This window comes from Ambystoma mexicanum, chromosome 6p (assembly GCF_040938575.1).
Source record: "Ambystoma mexicanum isolate Mex_15411 chromosome 6p, UKY_AmexF1_1, whole genome shotgun sequence".
NCBI lineage: Eukaryota > Metazoa > Chordata > Amphibia > Caudata > Ambystomatidae > Ambystoma > Ambystoma mexicanum.
In genome coordinates, this window is record NC_090935.1 from 555,905,974 (window position 1) to 555,924,495 (window position 18,522).

General features: G+C 42.0%; 1 protein-coding gene across 5 annotated transcripts in view; it reads left to right on the forward strand.

Annotated features, from left to right (window-relative positions):
* Positions 1-18,522, forward strand: part of ERBIN (erbb2 interacting protein) — a 2,559,118-nt gene that overhangs the window by 464,891 nt on the left and 2,075,705 nt on the right. For all 5 annotated transcript variants that reach the window (XM_069627374.1, XM_069627371.1, XM_069627370.1 and 2 more), the window contains one exon: positions 17,406-17,603. In XM_069627374.1, coding sequence (XP_069483475.1) covers positions 17,415-17,603 — 189 coding nt within the window. In that variant the 5' untranslated portion in view covers positions 17,406-17,414. The remainder of the gene's footprint in view (positions 1-17,405; positions 17,604-18,522) is intronic.

Sequence of the window (18,522 nt, forward strand, 5' to 3'; positions counted from 1 at the left end):
GGCGCTGCGTGTGATTGAGATCCGTCTCCGTCTCGAAGCAGCTGAACCTGGATATTGAATATCAAAGATGAGGAATACGTGGGAGGAACATCCAGACGAAATAACGTTGCCAGGGATAAGTAACTTGTTTTTCGAGGGGATTGGGTCCTCCGACGTATTCCATATCTATGACAATAATCGCCACAGCTGTGCTAATTACTGTCAGTGATATGGAATACGTCGTCGGACCATCCCATTGAAAGAACGTTACCAGGTACGAGAGTAACTTGTTCGACTGTTGCATTCCGCCCTTATCTGGCAATCAAGACAGGGCACATTTGCTTGCTTTTCATGAAACCAAGACTAGACCCTGATGACTTTAGCAGCTGCTGCCCCATCACCCAGCTTCCCCTCCTAGGTAAGGTTTTTGAGAAACCAGTAGCCGTGCTATGCCTTAACCCCATCAATGCCAACAACCTCCTGTAGGCCTACCAATCCGGCTTCGGATTCAGGTTCAGCACGGAAGTGGCTACCATCAGAGTGATCAATGCCTTTAAGATCCTTGATGATGGCCATCCTTGCCTCATTGTTGTCTTTAAATTCTCGGCAGCGTTGGACACAGTAGACCACCAGGCACCCACTGACATTCTACATCGCTGCCTGGTTATTAGGGTAACCGGCCTCTGGTGGTTCAAATCTTACCTTGCGAACTGCCACCAATTCATTCAAATGAATTTGTCCAGATCACCAACTTTATCCATCACTTGTGGAGTCCTGCAATAATGCATCCTCCCTTCCTTGATATTTAACCTTTACATGGAACTGCTCGAAATCCGCTTGGCTCCACACAATGACCACATCCACTGGTACTCAGTTGACATGCAGCTTTACCTGAAGGTATGCCTCACACTGATCCAGTCCTGGGTATCCATTGTTTACCTAAAGCTCAACCCTCAAGATGGAATTCTTACTGCTGACCAACACCGACAAACATACTCTGGCTTCGGTCCCCAAGGGTGTTCTGACCACAAAGTTGGTCAGGCCGTACAAATGGGAAAAGGTGCTATGTACATTCCTACTACTACTACTACTACTACTTCCCCGACGTCCAGACCTGGCTCTCTAAAAATCTCAAGGGGTTCACAACCCAGCTGACCACTTGTGACAAGTCCCTTGGGTTTTACATTGACAGACTCCTTTTTCAAGGAGCACATAGCCAGGAAGAGACAAATGGCTATATACCCAATTTCCTTCTTTTAGAAACTCAAGCACTTCAACCTAAGAAACAACTCTGGTTATGCTGTCGAGGCTTTGCTCATGGCAGTGGTCTTCCAGTGACCACCTTGGCACCTCAGATGTGTCCAACGTGCTGCAGCATAACTGATCAAGGGACTGCACAAATTCAACCACATCACCATCTCCCTAATCAAACGGCACTAGCTACCCCCTCAAATAAGTATCTTCAAACCTGCAAGAACATCTACAAGGCCACAACCTTTAAGTCCCCAAGCTACCTTACTGATAGGCTCTGCAGCTCCCTAGACGTGTGATCCACCGGAAGTAAGGAAATGTGTGCAGACTTGAATTCCAACAGTGCAGGAAGGAAAGACCCAGAAGACATGTCTTTTCTGTCTATGGCTCCAGAATCTGGCACTTCCTCCTTGTCAACTTAATGCTAAAGTCTTGCCCCTAGGTTTTTCATTTTCGGGAAGGAGCTCTAGACCCACCTCTTCAATCCCATACCTGTTTCCCTCACTGTTTGCTTCCCCCTGTGACTTGCAAAGTAAATAACCTAACAATAAAATGTACATATTACTTTTCAATTAATGTTCCTTTCTCTCATGAATGCATCAAAAGTAAACTCTAACTCACCATTTATAACACAGAAAGGCTAACTTTTTGTTTTCTCAAAATGTAGTTAAGCCCTGAGGAGCGAAGGGCTGTGGACATTTTCGGCTGTTGGGCTGTTGGGCTGTGGCGAGTGTCCTGGTTAACACTCTTTCTACTGCATTGGACTTGGAACTTTATTTCAGAGGTGCATGTGCCTTTAAGTGTTCAGCTGCTTGTCTAACAAGTCAGCTGGTACATAAGGCTGCCTCCTTCGCCCTGGCGGCGCTAAGCCCTGAGGAGCGAAGGGCTGTGGATGTTTTTCGGCTGTTGGGTTGGTTGGCTAGTGGCGGAGTGGTGGTTTGCCAAATTGTAGTGGAAAGCTTTCAACTATGTCCATCGAGCAAAGACCGACTCCCACGGTGATACCAGCGGCAATGTTGAAGACGCGCGCTCAAAGAAATAGCGAGTGTATCATGGATAGCGATGCGACTTTAGTGGCGCTGCAAGTTCCGCAAAACAAAGTCGTTATTCATGTTCTTCCACATCTGATATCTGAGTCATTACAGCTTGGAAATTCCTGCGATACTAACTGAGAACATGTATGAGGAAGTATTTACTGAAAATAGTGCTTCCAATTGTCCAACTACGATGACTTTAAATGACTTGCATAACACGGAAAAGGGAAAGGAAGTAGCGCTGTCTGAGACTGTGTCCGTAACCGCGTTGATACAAACATCGTCTTTGAGGTTACATTCGCAGTCACATACGGAACGGAGTAAACAAAAGTCAAAATGAATCAGCAGTCGACTCTACCCACGACACACAGAAAATACTGTTGGCAATCTCACCGGTACTGGTGCATGGTGCGACATCCATGCCGGTCGTTGCTGCTGTTGTTGGGTGTGGTAGAGCTGTCGAGGAGGTGAACCTGCCAGCCTCAGTAAAGGAGTGGCCGTCGCAGGCAAGTCCTTTGTTGTGCGCTGACTCTGAGCAGAGTACAGACATCAAAGCCCAACAGAGTCGAGCGTTGCATTATCGATGCCGATACGGACATTCTACATCCTATCATGGCGAGTTCACCCAGAGCTTGTAACAAGACTTTAACTCCACAATGTCCTAGAATAATACCGATCGCTAGCGACTCAGAAATATTGAATTGTCAAACGAAGCATGGGACTACACGGGATTGGAACGATGCGCATGAGATCATCGGTATTGATAAATCCCTGACACATGATCAATTACCTTTAGAAAACACGAGAATATTAGATTCCTTTGAGCAAGTGAGTAAAATGAAGCACGCGGAGCGTCGCGATTCTTTATACGTTGTAAACAATGTGCTTCATAATTTACTCCTCTTAAATCAAGCTTGCAAGAGTAAGTCACAGGACACTGGGTTGTCAGATGTCAAAGGGAAAGCAAATGCGCAGCTGACGCGCCATAACACTGAAATATTGGATCAGTGTGAAGGAACGACATTTAATGTGCAGTGTAAACGCGCTAAATTGTCAGAGAAAGGGATATCTAACAATTCTTCCCATGACTTGTCCTGCTTGCAGATTCATTTTCAGAAAAGGTTGCATGTTAACAACAAATATGACGCCACAGGCATGGTGACAAAAGTAAAGTGATTACAGCTTTCTAGTACTGATGATTCTGATTCAGAAGACACAGCTGACTCCCTGAACAACCTTTCCCCAAAATTAGGAGAAAGTCAGTGCTGGAAGAGAAAATAGGTGTTTCAAAGGCCATACAGAAGGTGCTGATAAAAGCACGATATTACCAACAAGCGAACTGCAAACTTTGCTATTATCATCATTGTCTGTTTCACTGGCACCATTTATTAAGTTGTATAAGAATATAAATGACGTAATTAAGGATCTGACAACTATTGTGGCCTTAATGAACTCCAAATTGATAAAATTGGAACAAACCTGTGAGCAATCGAACACCAAACAGGAGGGCCTCAAAAGGCTGGACGACCTCTTCAAGTGGCTAAATGAGCAGAGAAAAAACGATACAATGGATAAAAAACTCTTTGCCGAATTCGCTAAAGAAGCCCTGGCCTTATTTAAACAAGATGGTAACTGCATAAAAAGGATCGATCATAGGGGCAAATCTGACAGTTATACGAACGAAAACTCCTGATGATGATTGTGGTATCGTAGTCACTGACTCAAGTGAAAAATTACAACCACTAAATACTAATATAGTGAGTAAAGACATGGATTGCCTACCAAAAGCGAATGCAACTGAGGAAACACTGCAACAAGTATTAAACTTGGTGAACACGCCCCCGATAACTAATGTTACCACGACTAGGCCTACCTCATCTGTGACGTCCAGCATGTCTGAGTTTTGATGAACCTAGGGTGACTTTGATACCTGTTGATGAATTCGTGGATTTCTTTCCACACAGATTTCGAGCAAGCGAGAAGCAGAGCCAACCTGCCACAAAGCAACATCCAAAGTGAATATACGTCAATCATGATTCCACAAATTGACAATGTATAAACGGGTAGTGAATGAAGTTCTGGAGCCATGGTGCCAAAATTGTTTTCTATGTTTAATAAAGAGGCAAACACGAGTATGGGTCATCAGAAACATCTTAATCTTAAAAATCAACAACAAAAATCTAAAAATCTACCGAGAATGAAAGGAAACAAACGCAATGGCGCCTGGAAATTTCTCCGAAACATCAAAGTGGTGCATCTGATAGCTAGTGAAACAAATATAATTACCTCCGGAGTAATACATCCTCCACAGGTAGAAACTACTCAAGTAAGCGGTACTGTGACCGGCGACCAAGAACCGCCCGCTAATTGACTTACTAGATATGTCAATATGATACTGAACACGAGGACCCTCAGATGATCATTCCTGGTGAAGACTCGCAGGAGAGTGAGGTCGCTGCCGCCGAAATTACGCAGGCTGTAAAAAAACAGGTTGTGGCGCGACTGGTAGTGCTGGAGAAGCAACCAACAAAACACAATAGAGAAATGCATAGATGGAAAGGAGCCCCCAAGTTTAGGTTCAATCAGCATGGGAGATAAAATTGGTGAAACTTCATCGGTAGCAACACAAGCCAAGAGCCCAGTCTATATTGCATTGTTTGAAAAAAGACTCAGAACTAAAAAATGTCAAGAATGCACTTCGAGAATGTCGACTCACGAACAAAATGTATCTGAAGACAGGAGAATCGAGAATCAGTTAAAAAATGCAAATGTGGCATCAATTCATCAAAGACAAGACGTCATTCGAACGAATGTTAAAATAAAAGATAACCTTAAGCGACTTTCTTCAAGTAAAATAAGAAACTCAATCGGAGGGCCTGACCAACCAATGGTGGTGAAACTCCTGGTCGAGAGATCGAACACGTCGGATAATCTGATTCTAGATTGAAGCGACATCCTAAGATTACTACATCATGTTCCTGGCCTACGAGCAATCTCGTCTGATGATCTAAAAATAGTTGAATTCCCAGACAAACAGAGAAACGACAAAGTAGTGCTCCACGTGAACTCTGCTTTAATTGCAACGACAATCCTGGAAGCAAATGTCTTTATTTTCATTGGGCTTTGATGTTTGTAAAGCGGAGGAAGGTTAGCTAGACTCAGGGTCAAAAAGTCAAAATGAGGTATCGCATGTACAACCACGAGCACAACTGTCAACGACGTCAATCATAACATTGAGAGCAACTGTCTGTCTCAGATGGAAGAGAAATTATGCTGATTAGAAAGACACTTGTGGACAAGGCCATAAAACCTAAAAGCGAGTTACTAGGAAAGAAACAAGTTTCCTTTGCTTACCTACCGGGCACTGAGTTTGTGAACGCAAATGAAAAAAATCAGTATAACTATACCTGGTCAATCTGTGCGGGAACCTTTTTGCTCTCCTACGTGTTCTCATAACCGAGGAAAAACACAAGATTGGCGATGGTTAGCAGAATCATTAAATTACTCTAACCAATAATGCCATAATCACTCGGCCGCGCATATTGGCTTAATAGGTTTGTGGAATATGCGTGGCTTCAGCCACCTGCTTAAAACCGAGTGGCTGAGAGGACTGGCGGTCATATTCTTACAAGAGTGCTGGTTAAGTGTTGCTCCAATTGTAACAGGCTTTGAATTAGCATTAAATCCAGCCATAAAATTGGAAAAAGGATGACCAGTGGCAGGACTGATAACGCTAATAAGACGTTCATCTGGTTTCAGGATCATTTACTCTACAAATCACTCATCATTTATCCAAGAAACAATTGCTACAACTGAATCTCCAACCCGAAATACAGATCAAATTACAAGACTTAATTTGTATTGGAATCATGGTAGCGCAGGTAAATATGAGTTCCTAGACGAAGTGTCAAGTATTGTTGATCGGTTATTTGAAGAACAAAAAGAGCCCAATATAATTTGTGGCGATTTGAATATTGACTTTCAATTTAAAAACAGCTCAAAAAGGCTTTGGCTGCACAGTGATTGGAGGAAATGAACATGAGAAATATTCAAATGCTGAATGGCTGCACAGTAGGAGATATACCACCGGCAGTCACCTGGAATAGGGTGAACTCGGGTTCTACATAGACTATATATTTACATAGGCAGCTTTGCATCCTCGAGTAAAATCGCTGAAAGTGGCCCAAAAGGAAAACGGCGATCACAACATGTTGATCATGGAATTGTCTATTAGTTCAACCAACGGCAGGACCTGATGGTTACATAAGATCGAAGTAGCCCCAAGCAGAGTGCGCTTAAGACTTGCGGACAATGATGTAACCCAATTGGCAAACCACTATTGTGCAGGAAACTCGTTCAAATACGCGCATTTATTGGTTCGCTTTATAACAAAGAATGGAGGGTCTAAACATCTGAACATGCAACATACACATTGCTTTGATCTTGAATTATTAAAACTGAAGCGATTGAAGGCGGCGCGCAATTCGGCAGGCTCAGTTGGCAGAACCAATCACACGCTTGTTGGGAACAAGGTCTGCAAGACAACGGTATACAAATTGGCTTATAGCTCATAAAAGCCAAATGTTGCAGAGCGATTCTGAACGAATGATGGAAAGCCTTCAAAATAAAAACATTGGCGAATTTTGGAAGATCATCAATAATATGCAAACGCCTCAAGAGGCATTGCAAACTTCCATGGTATCAGAATCAGCGTGGATAACCCACTTTAAAGAGCTGTATAAGGCGAACGACGTAGATCAAATTACAAATGAGCCACCATTAACAAAGTGGTCTTTAACATTCTCAAGAGACAACATTGTGTCAATTGCTAAGGCAAAAACTTCAAGAGCACCCGGCCCAGATGGCCTGACGAACTTTACAATTAAGCAACACCCAGAACAATGGGCAGATGTCTGTATGACTCTATTTGAAAGGATTAATTCTCAGTGTCAGACTCCACAAACTTGGAAAACCGCAGTGATTGTACCATATTTAAAAAGGGAGACGGAACATGTCCTAAAAACTATTGCCCAGTAGCCTTACTTGATTTAGGTAAAATCTATGCATCCATGTTACAGCATAAACTGGTCAAGTGGGCTACGTTATCTAATCATATAGATGTCAGACAGGCAGGTTTTGTCAAACAGGTTGGTTGTTCATTAAATTTGTTGTTGCTGAACCTATTTAAAATGGAGGCTTTAAAATCAAAATCTACAATATATCTTGCCTTTATTGACTTTTCAAATGCTTTCAATATGATTGATCGAGCACTCTTATCGAAAAGAACTGGAAAGATAGGTTGTCCGGTGGACTTATTAGCAGCAATAAAAGAACTACATACTGGCACCTCAGAGTACGCCTGGGTCAACTTGGTTCCCTATCGTCACCGATTTACACATTCAAGGGAGTTAAACAGGGCTGTCCTTTGGCAGCAGCCATATTTAGTTTATTCATATCGGACATTGGAACATCCATAGAGGCTGTAAAGTATTTCCACCCAAAAATGCACAAATCACATATGAGTTGGCTCCTCTATGCAGATGACCTCATTTTGCTGGACTTAACACCAGTTGGTTTACAAAGAACTTAATGCCATCCAACAATACACCATTGCTAATCACTTGATGATCAATATGAAGAAAAACGAAATTTTGGTTCTTAGAAACCAGAGATGCAGTAGAGGAAGTATGGCGAAACGAACATCATGGTCTGAGGCATGAAATGTTGCAAACTTCATTATGTGTAAAATACCTTGGAATGGTAGTAAGTTCCTCCATTAATGATGGTCCCTGGGTTACTGCGACAAAACGTAAATGTAAGCAGCTAGCAAGTCGAGCATTAGTGATAAAGGGGTTTGGTAAATTTTCTCTTCATCCAGTTTTGCAATTCTACCATCAGAAAGTAATACCGGTGTTAACGTATGGGGCTGAAAATGCTCTGGGCTGCTCCTGGGAACTGTGGCCTTCGTTGGAGACATTTGTTTGGACTAAGGTATTGAGTTTACCTAAAGGTACCGCTACATCAACTATACAATATGAACGATCATTAATATCAATCCATGCACGTGTTTGTTGGAGCTTGTTAGCACTGTACCGCAAAACAAAGGCTTGTGCTCGAATCCCTCAATTTGAAGTTTTCTTCAACGCCACCTCGTCCACAACAGGAATGCTGTCAATGTGGTTAAAACGATGCGAACGCATGCTGCTAGACTTTGATATCAATCCAGACATGCTTTATGAAAATCCAAACGCAGCAAAGAAAGAAATCTGGTATGTAGACTGGATTCAAACTTGCACCGAAAGGACGGCCTCTAAAACGTTAAATGATGTTCCATCTGAAGCTCGAGCTTTTGGCACTAGCCAAAAGCACATTGCATTATTTCCAAATCCAATTGCTAGAAGACTATTATGAGATTTCGGATGAATTCTTTTAAAACTAAAGAACGTATGCTTCGTTGGTCATCGAATGCAAAACTTGATCCGAGATGTCGTTGCTGTACAGAAGAACTCGAAACTCTAAAACACTTGGTGTTATTCTGCAGCGCCTTACATACAGAAAGAACATGATATTTGGGTCCTTGGAGTGAGGTGCATCCTTTCTCTGTGCAGAAGATTGGTGGCAACATATGTTTAATGGAACAGCTATGAAACTAATCTTGCCTTTGACATCGTTTTTAGCGATAATTAAAAATCGATTGACCGTTTGATTTAATGTTGATGGTAGTGAAACAGATACAACTGTTCTTTTAGGTTTGAGATTTTGAGAAAGATGGTGTATGAGGAAACATGTAATTTTGAAGTTTTGTAATATGCTATTTTAAAGGTTTGAAATTAAACCAATAAAATAAAAAAAGTTAACAGTCCACCTGTTAATTACATTTTTCTGTGGGCCTTCTACATTACTCTATTCTCTGGATCGCTCTCAGGTCCGAATAGGAAATCAGCCCCATATATTTGTCTTTAAAAAATATACTGATGGTTCCTAAAATATTCAGTGGCCTCCCATGCATGGATTATGCCTGAAAATACTTTACTTGATCTGATGGCAAGTGTCTGCTGCATTCAAGGTGCTTATAATAGTGTTCAACTGGGGCTGCTCCTCCACAAAGGTTAATGGACTGGTGCTGAATATTAATCGCCATGCCCGCAACAGTGGTTTGGTTTTTCAAGGATTTATACCTATCCCTGCTTACTCTTTCCACCAGTTTGTATTATTTTAACTATTTTCTCCTTTCACTTGCCCTTTTTGTAGAGCGATCCCCTTCCAGAGGGTCTATCTGCTAGTTGCCTCCCCATCTTTCTTCACTTCTGTGAGCGGTTGATTACCTTTTTCATCAACCCTATCACAATTACAGTCCGTCCACCTTCCTTCCAAGCCATAATATACTGTTAATCCAAGCTCTCTGTAGACTGGTATATTGCTGTCTTCCTCCACTTATTCCTTTTTGATGATTTTTAATTATGGAGGGTAAGATGAAGTTTTCTTAAAGGAAACTTCTTGCTGCTGCCCATTCTTTAGGGAATGGGCCATCCTCCGAAGGAGTGCGAGGGTTGGAGGAGCAGCATTACGTTTTGTTTTTGTTGTAGCTAGACATCCTGCTCCCCAGTAGGATGACATTTTTTTTACATGAAAGGGATAATTAATCTTCTGATGCTGTCTCTTTGGCTACTGTGTGACCATGCTTCTGGCTTTTATGAGGCATACTGATGAGGGTCATGTCCTCTCTAACAATGCCATAGTCAGGCAGGAATCTCAACATTAGAGCAGCTATTTAGTCTATTAACCTGATGCAATCTTTTGTTGAAGACCTAACCCTTGTTGCTGGTATATAGGGTTATGGACATACTGAGAGTCTGGGTAAAATGGGAAAGCAAGCACTGTCAATCTTCTTTCAATTCTAGTGCTGGCTTGTGCACTTCCGTTCCAGCTTAGCAGAAAAGATTCAAAAATTGAGGGCCGCAGAAATCTAGTGCTGTTAAGCTTCCATTCTTTAGTGCAAAACAGTGTAGACTGTAGTTGGATTCCATGGCGCACCATTCAAAGTCTAGTGTGGAAGGGATGTGACAAAGCAGTATGGGCTGGACTGCCCCTTTTTTGGGTGGGACTTAGCATGATTTGCATATGTTCTTTACCCTTTTGTAATGGTTTGGCAAGTGGAAAAAACTATTGTCTGGAGGGTTGCCCAGAGCAGTGGCAGAGGTTAAGATAAATTCTAAACCTTCCAGCCATCACCTCCTTTTTGCTTTGCAGTTCAAAGGAGAATAGTCACACTTGGGTGCTGATCATAAAACCAAAAGGCTGGCTTTTGTCTGAGTTCCTATGTTCTCATCCTCACTAGAGGCAGCTGAGAGTTGCAGTCGAGATGTTTCACATTCTACCTTTCAATTTGAAATCTGCTCGATAGCCTGCTAGTAGCAATTTTACATAACGTAGTAATCTTGATTTACCTTTATTTAGAAAACTGGTTTATCCACTACTCGTCCAAGTACCATTATATGGGTCACTGTCAGTGTAATGCTTTCAGTGGTCCACAGATTTCTCAATAGAGCAAAGATTTTTTTTCTCACACAATACCTTTAGTTCATCGGAGGAATGTTCTGATTGGGGAAGAGGGCAATGTGTTTGTCTACAGAAAGAACAGTGAAACTAAGGCAGCTATCAAATATGCGCCAAACTCATGCCGGTGATCTCCAGTTAGCTTTTCTTTACCAGGTCTCTCTGATCTGATGATCACTAGTTTGACAATCTCCTTTGTTTATCTGTAGGTGTCATCCTTTATTTAGGTTCCCCTGGGCAGGATTACATCTGAGATTGCTATCAAGACACTTGATGTACCTCCAGCATACAGGCATGTATCTTCATAAGTTACTAACCCCAGTGTGTCCCTCCGGATCTTGGAAATGTATAATGTTGGATGAACCAGGAGAGGTTACTGTGTCCAGCCAAAGGATAGAAAACAAAAGGATCGAATGGCTTTTGTTCGACACCAAAAGGACCGAAAAAAAAGGGTTGAATGTTTTTTAAATTTAAATATTTCTTTAGTTTGGTATGCATGAAAAAAATGTTATGAAGAAAACAGAGGTTCGGGGGGGGGGAACCCCCATTTAAAAGAAAATCGACCCTTTTTTCGGTCCTTTTGGTTTCGGAAAAAAGGGCATTCGATCCTTTTTTTCGATCCTTTCACCTACAACCAGAGGTTACAGAAGGGTGTTCCTCTATGGGCTCTCTGCTTAGACCCCATGTTTTGTTAGTTTTTCCTAACTATTCCACTTCAGAAGAGTAACAATTTACATACTTTGGTTGAAAACATTTTTATGAATAATGCCTCTTCTGGAAATAGTAAGCCTTTGGTAGGTACACTAGCTTATATGGTATAGGTCCTCAATTGCTATGTAGCCTACTTTACTAGCGAATATGGAACTCTCTGGAGAGGAGGGGGTCCTGGGTGTTCTCCTGGGTTATGGCCACTTCCCTAGGGTGCTCCTTTCTTGCAGACATCTGAAGAGTGGCCCTTTGTCCTTTCCAACTTACTGTAATTTAGAGGTGTGGTATTTTATTCATTTCTTAAATCCATCCTTGCACAAAGGCAGCAGGTAATTGTACAAAGAAATGGTGTGTCTTTGGGTACTTAGACTTTCTATTCTGCTTTACTAGCACAGGCAATTATTTTTGTATGTATGTTTTTGCCAAGTTTGACTCCGAAGTCCAAGCAAACTGCTTTTGTTACAGCCTCATTGGTGGTGCCATTTTAGATAACTTCTCTCCAATCTTCATTAGTCCACGTACCCATTTCACAGCTCCTTAGTTGCTCCCCTCCCTTATCCCAGTTCTAGTTTAGGCTCCAATTCGTTGAGCTTGGGTATTTACAGGAGGAGGCTGCGATACACCTTACTGGCTCCTTCTTAAAGGGTGTGGGAAGATGGCAGGTCTGTGGAAGAAATTAATGTTGTGTCAAAGTATTTTAGGGTTCCTTTTTGAATTGTTCGGCATCGATCCTTCCTGTGCTACTGTAAATCCCTTTGTATTGTAGAAAATTAAGGAACTTGCATCTCACTTGCTCCTACCTTTCTACCGTAATTTTCCATTTGTACCTTTCCTGCCTGCTTTTAGGAAGATGTCGTATTACCACTTCTACCATTTCTGATCCCCAAACACTCTACCAACTGCTTTTTTCTGCTTCACGGTCCTTGCTATCCAACTGAATAGCAATCTTCCTGGATGTCAACGGACTCTGACCACTGTCGATCTGTATTCCGCAGAATACACATCTCTGACCCATGTCTGTCTTTGTCTAATGTTTATCACTTGAAACTCTTTGATTGTCGACCTTCTTGATCTAACTGCAGACTTTGGCACTTTTCTCCTTAGCATCGCTAGCCTTATTATCTGGAATTCTTGCCATGACAAAATGTCCTGTTACTTGTCGGACTACTCCTTCTAAATCCTATGGAACTTGCCTCCAAGCTTAGCTCTCGCCAATGGAAGACTTTCAAGCTTAAGACCACTGCTCATTACCCTCTACGCAGACTGTCTTGGTAACCACCTTTGGTGCCGCCTACCACCTTTCGAAAGATGACACTCCGAGGTTCTTTATTCTTTCCCGTCTTTATACCTGAACTATTCTACACACATTTCTAACAGTTTCTCAACTTTTTGTCATGGTAAGTAACTTTGGTGTATCATGCACTTGATTCCCCGAAGAACAGTTATCTACTTCCCTGCCTTGAGTACCCGAAACATCCATCCGCCCCAGTTGCCAAATCTTTAATCCATAACCTGCACCTACCCGACCCAAAACTCTGATCTAGAGGTTCCAGTTGGACAGCCAACTTATCCATCAGCATTTGAAAACAATTGCCACTGCTGCTGGAGGACTGAACTTAATGAGCATTAGGGAGAACTGCACTACATCACCTACCGCTCAACAAAAAACGTCGTGCTTACCTTTGTTTTCAGCAGACTAAACTCTCGCTGCAGTCACCTCATAACCTTTCTTTACATCCTAAATCAAGTTCTGAACTTTGCAACTCACCCTCTTTAAACTTACCTTTTGATGTTGGCTGGCTCTTTGTTTCCTCAGTACATCCTCAATGTTCTCCTATCGGCCTTCAAATCTTTTCATAGGCTTGCCCCCTAGGTCTGACAATCTCTTTGCGGATACTCCTTATTGTGCACCTTACACTCTTAATGCCCTTTTTTCCTTGCTTTCCCTCACCAACCCTGCATTGCCTCTGTTCCGCTTCTTCACCCTTCTTGCCCCCTACAACTGCCCCCTTCCAACATTGATAACTTCAGCACCTTTCCAGCATCCAACCTACCATTAAATAGCATCTCCTCACCCTCAACGATATACCTCCACTGTCCTGTTGTCTTCTCCACCCCCTTAAACTATCTAATCTATTGGCAAAGTAATCGCTTTAAAGCCTAGTTATAACATCTAAATGTGGCTCCACTACAACAACCCTATCCTTTACCGTCACCTGTTTATAATGAAAACGGCTTTGCTTTATGTTGATATACTTTATAAGTGTTTTGTTTATCTGTGTGGTCGATATATCATATCTCACTATAACTCCAACACCATCTAATGTTAAGCACCCTTCTTTGGAACTGCTCCTAACTCTGCTGTTAATGTGTTTATCTTAGAAATACTTTTCATATTTTTGATAATTCTTCCTGATCTGTCAACCACAGAACATTTTGCTTTGACTAGGTAACTATTTTACCGTGTCCCTAGGTGAAGGGGAATTTTTTCCCGCTATCACCTAGTCTTCTACACTTTTTTTTTTTTTTTTTTTTTTATGGGTGACCTTTCTATGTCTCTCCATAGTGTATGGTTGAAGTTATGGTTTACTACAACTTTTGGGCTTGGTTGCCCCTTTGGGCTCCCCTATTCATTTTGCTTATGTACTTGGGTGAACTACATTTCCCATTTAGTAAAGAGGGATTTTAATATCCTTTACATAGTATATAGATGAGCCAGCACACCCCACTATATGTGGAGTGCTGGAGGATACAATGTATCCCCTTTCTTACTTGCCTGGTAACATTTTGTTACAATTGCGTGTTTTACATGAGTGGCTGGTGGCAGTGGTTGTACCTTTTTGACTTTTAGTCATTTTTACTCGCAGGCTGTTAATTCAGCCTCGTTAATGCACAGAATGACCACCATATTTCCAAAATGATAGGCTCCTTCTTTTTTCACCATTTCTTGCTTGCAGTTTCCAAGGTCTTCCCCTGCCATTCTAGGCAGGGACGATCTCAGTGCGAGTTTTGTCTTTGGCAAGAATCCTTTGTATTTCCTGCAAGGCTCCAGTGTGTCTGAGAAGGCTGGAAGTGAGGCAGGAGTCCAAAACTCTGCAGCCCTGTGTCTTCCAACTTGCCTGAAAGGAGCCCAGTCTCAGTGGGGATGGAGGGGTGGCTGTTCGGATTGGACAGCGAGCCGCCCTTATCTTTAAACTGCAGGGAGGGAATGCAGAAGTTGTGCTGTAGTTCCTGATAAAAACTCTGAACCTGGAAGCTGCTGACAAGTTGACCACTGGAACCAAATCCGAAGAGGAAGATAAAGAAAACGCAGCTGAGATTTTTTCCAGCGACCGGAGAGCCTGCTGTGTAACCACAGCCTGCAGTAGCCCTTTCTTCTAAGTGACCTGGGGACTCCGAAAATGACTCTAGCTTAGAGCCTGGTGAGATCCACTTGATTCACAACCTGCATTTTGAGCCATCTCACATTTTGCTGCGACCTTGCAGGGCTACAATCCCCTGGGACTTTGAGCCATCGTGCGGTGCATGGTTTGAAACTTTGTATCATCCTCCTGGTTCTCCAGAGACACTATTTTAAGTCCTTGTGTCCCCTCACCAGATTGCTGGAACAGATCAGAGATGCAAATCCAATCAGCGGTATTCAGTCTTCTGCCTCCTGAAAAGGGTGTCAAAACTGCAGAGCCACATCTGTGAAAAATCTCTTGCCTGGAGACTTCCCTGTGGATCCCCGCTGCAAAAGCCCTTCCAATCTCCTGCCTGCATGATAAAGGAATTAATCGACCAGGTTTTTGGCTGAAGATCCTGTATTCCTCCTGCTGTGGACCCTTCTGTGCTAAGGTACTGTGCTGGCTGGGGTATTTACTTATCGTAAGCCTTTCTGATTCCTGTGTCGCTATGGGGTGTTTCCTGTGATTGGGAGGCCTCCCATCCAGTGCACCCAGGCCCACTGCTGGAATCCTCCTAGGGTGGCTTCTTTGAAGTCTCTGGACCCTAACTAACTTAAAAGTGAACTACTTACTTGCTGAACGGCCTTCCACAGGAACTCTAACCTTTGCCTGCAACAGAACCCATCTCACCCTGCCTGCCGTGGGTACCTAGACCACTAGGGTCCCTCCTCTGTCCTGGAGTGAACTCGTGCAATAGAATAGGGAGGAACTGGATAAGTAAAGGATTCTGTCTTAAAGTATAACATGTGTTTTAAAGTACTTGTGAATGAATTGGCTGGTAACTTAATTACCTTAAATGTGTGCTGCCATTCTAAAAAGTATATGTAAGGTTGTTTTACTCACCTGTGAATTGGTTGTGCCTCTTCCCCAAAAGTAATGCTGCTGACTTCACTTAACTATTTCTTTCTGAATATTAGTGTGCAAGTCCACCAACTGGGTTTTGCTTACCATGATAGCATGTCTGAACTGAACCAAGTCTGCCTTGGGTTTTACCTACCTAGCATAACAATGCGTCCTTAAAGTGTAACTTTGGGTTTTGCTTTCCCTGGTCTGTTTTATAAAGATGCTAAGACAGTCTTGGGTTTATACTTTAAGTAGCTGGTAGCTCCTGTAAAAACTATATTGTGTTTGTTTACCTTGAGGTAGCTGTGTGCCATCCTAAAATAGGTTGGAGTTATAGCTTACCTCAGTCTGTGTTCCACTGACCTGTAAAGCAACTAATAGTATATTACAACATTTACCTGCCTAGAATAGCTGTGCCATTCTTGAAAAGTGTTCTTTAGGTGTAAGGTGCAATCCTAAATTTGTGTTAAGTGTTCTTGCTTATCTTAGACTGTGTTTCACTGAGCCGGAAAGCAACTGTAATTGTATATTACACAACAAGATCTTACTCACCAAGTATAACTTATCATAAATGTTGTTGTAGGTATATATTGTTCCTTGAATCTGTGTTCCCCTATTCAGAAACCTATCCTGGTAACAGGGTTGGTTGATTGTGATGTATTTGCTTGATGGCAATTCAGGACTTATGGGGCCTACTACCCTTGTATTACTGAAAGTAATCAGAAAGTAACTTTTGCTTTTACTCCCCATGAATAGGTGTGCTCTATACTAAATGTGTAGGATAAGATCTTACTTCCCTAGATTTACTTACTGTTGGGTGTTACGCAAAAGGTCTGTGCTTTGGTCCGTGTACCTTCAAGCATTGTGGCTTGTTTTTATGTGTTTGACTCTGACCAGTAATGAACTTGGTCTACTTGTATTTATAATAAACCTTTATTTTTTTTTAGACTTCTTGTAAGTGTTTCTATTGAATACTTGGTGTACTACAGGTTCTATGCAATTTCCTACAGCCCTCTATCCTGCCTAAAATAAGCCTGCCTGCTCTATCTACCATGAACTCGGGTGGTTGCCATGAACTCGAGTGGTACAGCCTTGTACTAAGAGTGGAGTGTTGTACTGTCTCAGTTGAATGGTTTTACTAAGGCCTTCAGGCTTTATAAAAACTATTATACCCGGCACTCTATAAAAATGCAAATACCATTTAGAAGTAAATGAGAGTGAGGAAGAAGAGGTGTAATGAAGATCACGCATAAATAATCTACCCGTTTTTGTAGTTTTAACCTGACTGAACCTTTTGTCTGCATGTATGTAATAAGCTGTCCTAGCTGTCTGATCGCTGTTGATCCGCTGGTAAGCCTGGTTGAAAAGTGTCTTCTTCTAGAGAATTAAATATGCTGGCTTCTCCAGCCTTGTGTTAAAAGGATTTCGATGCTGTTGCTACAAGGCAGCACTGCCGTTTAAGCACAAGATTAAACCAGGATTCTAGGTCTTTCAGTGGTCAGAGAATCCATGTTGTAATTTCCACATGCGCAATTATTTCTGATGCTATAATTTTAATGCACCTTTGATTTCCATTTTGGTTTTATAGTGCCTGAAAATGACGACAAAGCGAAACCTGTTTGTGCGATTGGTGCCATGCCGCTGTTTGCGAGGGGAAGAGGAGACGGTTACGACGCTTGATTACTCCCACTGTAGTTTGGAGCAGGTGCCCAAGGAGATTTTTACTTTTGAAAAGACCTTGGAAGAACTTTACTTAGATGCTAATCAAATTGAAGAGCTTCCTAAGGTAAGGATTTCAAATGCTCATTCATGTCATTTAGCATTCTGGTGCAGTATTTTTCCAAACATGCCCTTTTTTCCAGTATCAACATTATTTCACCATTTGTGTTGAGATGCTTACACTTGTTATCCCTTTATGCAGTATCTTTTTACGTTTAGTGTGTGTCTGGCACATACTGTGAGCAATTCTGGTGACCAGTCACATAGGTTTCTAGTTCAAGGTGTAGCATTATAAATGTATGATGCACTACATTAATTCGGTTTTGTAGATTAGAAAGTTCCCTTTGCTAATATGGACATTAATAATACACATTGACTTCAAGCCAATACAATGTCAGATGCTTTCTTAATTGTAGTTCTTGCTTCTGGCCTTGTGTGTATATTACCACCTTTTGGTAAGGCCAGTAACTGATTTCAAATTAAGCCATGTGTGCCCTTATATGACATGTCTTGTCCCTTTTCCCACAGCTCTTGTAGGAATAAGTGCGGGTTCAGTTTTAATTTGTTTTAATCTGTCCATTACCTCATTCATATTTAAAAGTTGAAGCATTCTCAAGTTTTATTCTTGGGGCTATTTTGCATCAGTATATTGGGGGGGCAATGGGGGTACATAAGGGTACATTTTTATCCTCGTCTTGTGTATGGCCAATACATATCTTTGTACTGAGCTTAGAAATAGCATGGCAATTATAACGCGCCTATACATAGGTGTTACAAGGCGCGACGTGGCAAGGGAATGGAAACAGATGGAAGACACACAGCGATCCTACTAGGCTAGGTGAAATTGAGATCGCCCAAGTGCAGTTTTCAAGTTGCTGGCCAGACCCCCGTGTGACTGCCATCAAAACGTTGAGGAACTTGTAATGTTTTTTTTGGAATTTTATTTGAAGTTTATTAAAGGACACTGCCCACCAGTAAGGCATAAT